Source organism: Heteronotia binoei, chromosome 1 (assembly GCF_032191835.1).
Source record: "Heteronotia binoei isolate CCM8104 ecotype False Entrance Well chromosome 1, APGP_CSIRO_Hbin_v1, whole genome shotgun sequence".
Taxonomy (NCBI): Eukaryota; Metazoa; Chordata; class Lepidosauria; order Squamata; family Gekkonidae; genus Heteronotia; species Heteronotia binoei.
The window spans coordinates 267,734,414-267,740,430 of NC_083223.1; the positions used below are offsets into that span (position 1 = coordinate 267,734,414).

The window sequence follows — 6,017 nt, forward strand, 5'->3', positions numbered from 1 at the left end:
AGTTACAGCCCAGTTTTTCAGCCTGTCAAGATCATCCTGTATCCTGTTTCTGTCTTCTACTGTATTTGCAACCCCTCCCAATTTAGTATCATCTGCAAACTTAATAAGCATTCCCTCTATTCCTTTATCCAAATCATTGATAAAGATGTTGAGCAAAACAGGTCCCAGGACAGGTCCCTTGAGGGACTCCACTTGTCACTCCTCTCCAAGAGGATGAGGAACCATTCACAAGCACTCTTTGGGTGCAATCTGTCAACCAGTTACAGATCCACCTAACGGTAACAGGATCCAAACCACATTTTACCAACTTGTCAACAAGGATAGTATGTGGAACCTTATCAAAAGCCTTACTGAAATCAAGATAAACGATGTCTACAGCATTCTCCCGATCCAGCAAGGTAGTCACTTTCTCAAAAAAACAAAACAAAATCAGGTTAGTCTGGCATGACTTGTTCTTGAGAAACCCATGCTGGCTCTTAGTAATCACAGCCAGCCTTTCTAAATGTTCCAGGACCGACTGGATGATTTGTTCTAAAACTTTTCCAGGTATAGACGTCAAGCTGACGGGTTGGTAGTTACCCGGATCCGCCTTTTCCCCCTTCTTGAAGATGGGGACAACATTCACCCGCCTCCAATCTTCCAGCACCTCTCCTGTTTTCCAAAGATAAATAATAGCAAGAGGCTCAGAAATTACATCCACAAGCTCTTTTGGATGGATGGATGGATGGATGGATGGATGGATGGATGGATGGATGGATGGATAGCTATAGATAGATGATGGATGGATGGATGGATGGATGGATGGATGGATAGATGATAGATAGATAGATAGATAGATAGATAGATAGATAGATAGATAGATAGATAGATAGATAGATGATTGATAGATGATAGATAGATAGATAGATAGATAGATAGATAGATAGATAGATAGATAGATAGATAGATAGATGGAAGACAGACAGACAGACAGACAGACAGACAGACAGACAGACAGACAGACAGACAGACAGACAGATAGATAGATAGATAGATAGATAGATAGATAGATAGATAGATAGATAGATAGATAGATAGATAGATAGATAGATAGAGATGGGCAGATAGATGAACAGACAGACAGATGGATGGACAGACAGACAGACAGTATGTGGAAGGGCTGCATAAAACTGAAATACTGTGCCCAGAGTGTATGTTTTGTGGGGGGTGGGGACAGGATGGAAAGGAGCCCTTCTGAATGCAGCCGTTCCATGGATTAGCCTCCCCATCATGGATTAGCCTCCCTATCATGGATTAGCCTCCCCATCATGTCCAGTCCAGCTGAGGACATCATCACTTCCAGATCCCTTCTCTAGCCCACCAGTTCCTCCCCACCCTGAACTGTGAAAAGAACCGAAAGCGTGGTGTCATTACTTCCCTTTCTGTCCTCAGGCCTAACCTACCAACGGCAGACAGTCCTCCATGAGAGCCAAGAGCCCCAAAGTTAAAATCTGAATGCCTGAGCTGGGACCTGGCACCTCCTCTTAGGAGGATCAGGTCCCATTTGGCCATCGGCAGCGGTGCGGTTGCCAGTTCCAGGTGGGCAAGAATTTGACCTGGAAATCCTACCCAACAGGCCCGGAAGAAAATATCCAGTCCCCTTGAGGCTTAATGTGTAACAGTGGGCCAGGACATGGGGCTAAGTTATATCTCCTGGTGCATAACATCCCTTTCATAGACCCCGCTGCAAAGAAGAGCCCTACCACTGAGGGTCCATCTAGCCCAGCATCCCGTCTCTCAAAGTGGCCTCAACCAGTTCCTCTGGAGGTCAAACAACAGGGCTAAGAGGCCGAGGCCTTCCCCTCATAAGAACATCAGAAGAGCCCTACTGGATCAGAACAGTGGTCCATCTAATTGAACATCCTGACTCAGACAGTGCCCTCAACCAGATCCTCTGGAGGGCCAGCAACAGGGTAGAGAGGCTGAGGCCTTCCCCTCATAAGAACATCAGAAGAGCCCTACTGGATCAGAACAGTGGTCCATCTAATTCAGCATCCTGCCTCACACAGTGGCCTCAACCAGATCCTCTGGAGGGCCAGCAACAGGCAGAGAGGCCAAGGCCTTCCCCTCATAAGAACATCAGAAGAGCCCTGCTGGATCAGACCAGTGAGGGTCCATCTAGTCCAGCCTCCTGCCTCACACAGTGGCCTCAACCAGTTCCTCGGGAGGGCCGACAACAGGGCAGAGAGGCCGAGGCCTTCCCCTGATGTTGCCTCCTGTCTCCAGGATTCAGAGGATTAGTGCCTCTGAATGTGGAGGTTCCCTTCAGTCCCTGTCACTACCTCCTGTGGCAGCAAATTCCACATTTTAATCGCTCTCTGTATAAAGTAGTATTTCCTTTTGTCTGTCCTGGACCTCCTGCCCCTCAGCTTCCTTCGATGCCCTCAAGTTCTAGTATTTGGGGAGAGGGAGGGAAACTTCTCTTTGCCGATTCTCTCCACCCCATCCGTAGTTTCACCAGCCTCTGTTACGTCCCCCCTTGGCAGTCTCTTTTCTAAACCGAAAAGTCCCGCCAGAATGTTCAGATTTTTTTCCCCTAGAGAAGGTGCTACAATCGCCTGATTATCTTGGTTACCCTCCTCTGTACTTTGGCCACCTCAGCCATGTCCTTTTTGCGATACGGTAACCAGAACTGTACACAGTGTTCCAAATGAGGCTGCCCCGTAGATCTACACAGAAGCATTACAACACATGGGCAACTTTATTCTCAGCCTTTCCTAATAATCCCTAACGTAAAATTCGTCTTTTTCACCGCTGCTTATATAGAAAACCACTAAGAAACCATTTTTAAATCGTTATAGAGTCAATACGTTCAATTTCGACATAACGTTCTATCACAAGCCAGCGTATACGAACACAGGATCCACCCTTTTTTTCTCTTACAACCCTCCAAAAAATTAAAGTCCATCACACAGTCCATTCACGCGCAAAAAAACGTTGTAAGCTGTGAACTTTGTCTCTGTATGAAAAGTCACTGGAATCGGGTTCAATTTAACAGCCTGGCAACTGAAGAAGAACAGAATTGAAACGTCTTGAATTATCTAGAAGGGGCATCTGTATGAAGGCTGTAGAGATTTCCTGATCCCACCTTTGGACAAGTTTTTTGCACATTAACCGACCGTGTGATGAACCTTAATTTTTTGGAGGGTTGTAAGAGAAAAAGGTGGATCCTGTGATTATATACGCCTGTGATAGAATCTTATGTTGATATTGAATGTATTAACTCTATAACTATTTTAAAAAGTTCCTCAGTGGTTGTCTATATCAGACTACTTTCAGCATCAAGGCCCCTAGTTTGTGCAACCCCCCGCTACACCACTGCAGAACACTGGGTCGACCCTTCTGTTGAACTACCCACTATGATCCCGAGATCTTTTCCTCTCAATCACAGCAAATTCAGACCCCATTCCCCTAGACTTGATATTGGGATTTTTTTGTTTGTTCCCATTGGCACCTCCAGACATCACCCAGTGCCTCCCCTCCCCAGTCCTGGCATGCCCAATTTCTCAAGTACTCACCTTGATGCGGGCACAGTAGCCCTGGCTCCACCAAACCAACTGTGGCGATGATCAGTGAAACTGTCAAGGAGGCGCCGGCCAGCCACATAGTGCCAGAGAGAGGCCCTGGGTTCCAGCCAGGCTTGCCGGGCACTGCTGCCCTCCTGTGCCCCTTGGCATCGGCTTCTGTCCCTCTGAGCTGCAAAGGAGCATTAGAGGAACTGTTCCGAGCAAAGGGCTGCGAACGGAGGCCGTGGCTGGTTGTGAAAGGCTGAGCAACGGGGCGGAGCAGGAAAAAAAATAATAAGAGGGCCCAGGAGGAGGGATATGACAGCTAGGAAACACACACGCGCGCACACACAGACCCACACTGCCAGCTCCTCTGAAGAGAGCGGAAAATACACAAATCCCCTGGGTGTTTCTCTGAAAATATGCTTCCCAGACTTCCGCTGGCCTGGAATCAACACCTCTGACCCTAGGGTTGCTGGGTCCAATTCAAGAAATATCTGGGGACTTTGGGGGTGGAGCCAGGAGACTTTGGGGGGTGGAGCCAGGTGTAAGGTTGTGACAAGCATACTTGAACTCCAAAGGGAGTTCTGGCCATCACATTTAAAGAGACCGCACACCTTTTAAATGCCTTCCCTCCACTGGAAATAATGAAGGATAGGGGCATCTTCTTTTGAGGCTCATAGAATTGGATCCCCTTCTCCAATCTTTTTGAAATTTGGAGGGTAATTTAGGGAGAAGCACTGGATGCTATGCTGAAAATTCGGTGCCTCTATCTCAGAAAACACGCCCCCTCAAAGCCCCAGATACCTGCAGAACAATTCTCCATTATATCCCATGGGAGTTTCCATAGGGTAAAATGGAGTGCCCAGCAGACATTTCCCCCCCCCCCGCTTTCTGATGACCCTGAAGCGGGTGAAGGGCCTCCAGACCAGGGGATCCCTGCCCCCACCTGGGGGACTGGCGACCCTATCTAATCCCTAAATTGGCCTCCTTACAGCACTGTGGGGGGGGAGAATAGCACTCCGCACATGCTCAGAGACACAGCTTGTTACCCATCTTGTCTGGACTGAGGGTTGAACTAAGAAGCATTTCTGAATGCTTCAGAAGTTTTGGCTGAAAGCTACACTGCACCTTTTGGCGTCTGGATAAAATTGCAACCTCCTCAGACATCTGCTGCCATTTCCGAAGTTCTCGCAGCATTAGCACTGACCTCCAGACCACAGAGATCTGTTTCTATGGAGACAATGGCTGCTTTGGAGGGTGGAGTCTAGGGCATTGAGTCTCTGCCTCTATGCCCTGTTGTTGGCCATCCAGAGGAACCGGTTGGCCAATGTGTGAGATGGGATGCTGAACTGTTGTGTCCTAGGTTCAAATGGAGAACTGTTACTTTTGGAGGGAAGCTGAACAAGCCAAGCTTGTACTCCACACCAGGGTTCCAGAGAAGGCCTAAGCGTGCCCAATCAGGGGAAGGATTGAAACATAAGTAGCCAATCAACATCTAGGCTCATACTGTACCCTGATAGGCCCTTAGGCCTCTGTAAATAGCCAATCCATGTACATAGTTAAGGTCCAATCAGAAGGGGGCAAGAATTGTATAAAGGAGGAGGAGGTTTGAATAGAGCTCAGTCTGTGTTGGTGTTCCTGAAGTAAAGCTTGCTGAAATCACTCTCCGACTCTGGTCTCTTACTGCGCCAACCCCAGTACTTTACACTGGTGACAAGGATGGGATGCCAGTAAGAACCAGCAACAGAACCAGGAACATGGAAAGGTGGCTAAATCCAAGCCATCTGGGTCCGCACCTCCGCTCTGCGCACACCCCATCTCTCAAGCTGCCCAGACACGCTGCCAAGGTCAGAGGCTCCAGATCCGGACAATGTAAGTCCCTGTGAGCCTGACACAGAACAGGGTTCCGTAGAGCCCGCTTCAGCCCAGCAGGAGGAGACCCCCGACTGCGCAGCTGAACCCAGGTCTCCCGGGGCCGCCGTCCCAGATGTCTCCAGCTCTGCAGCCGTGGAACCACCAACCAAGTCAGAACGCCCAGTCCCCTTGGAGCTCCGACACGAGACCACCGCCCGCCCTCCGGCATATCTCCAGGACTATGTCACCTGATAGCTGGAACTATGGGGGGAGGGGTGTTGTGTCCTAGGTTCAAATGGAGAACTGTTACTTTTGGAGGGAAGCTGAACAAGCCAAGCTTGTACTCCACACCAGGGTTCCAGAGAAGGCGTAAGCGTGCCCAATCAGGGGAAGGATTGAAACATAAGTAGCCAATCAACATCTAGGCTCATACTGTACCCTGATAGGCCCTTAGGCCTCTGTAAATAGCCAATCCATGTACATAGTTAAGGTCCAATCAGAAGGGGGCAAGAATTGTATAAAGGAGGAGGAGGTTTGAATAGAGCTCAGTCTGTGTTGGTGTTCCTGAAGTAAAGCTTGCTGAAATCACTCTCCGACTCTGGTCTCTTACTGCGC

At 48.7% G+C, this 6,017-nt stretch overlaps 1 protein-coding gene across 1 annotated transcript in view; it reads right to left on the reverse strand.

Annotated features, from left to right (window-relative positions):
- Positions 1-3,645, reverse strand: part of IL6R (interleukin 6 receptor) — a 44,075-nt gene extending 40,430 nt beyond the window's left edge. Inside the window, exon 1 of the mRNA XM_060253563.1 lies at positions 3,558-3,645. Coding sequence (XP_060109546.1) covers positions 3,558-3,645 — 88 coding nt within the window. The remainder of the gene's footprint in view (positions 1-3,557) is intronic.
- Positions 3,646-6,017: the final 2,372 nt, after the last annotated feature.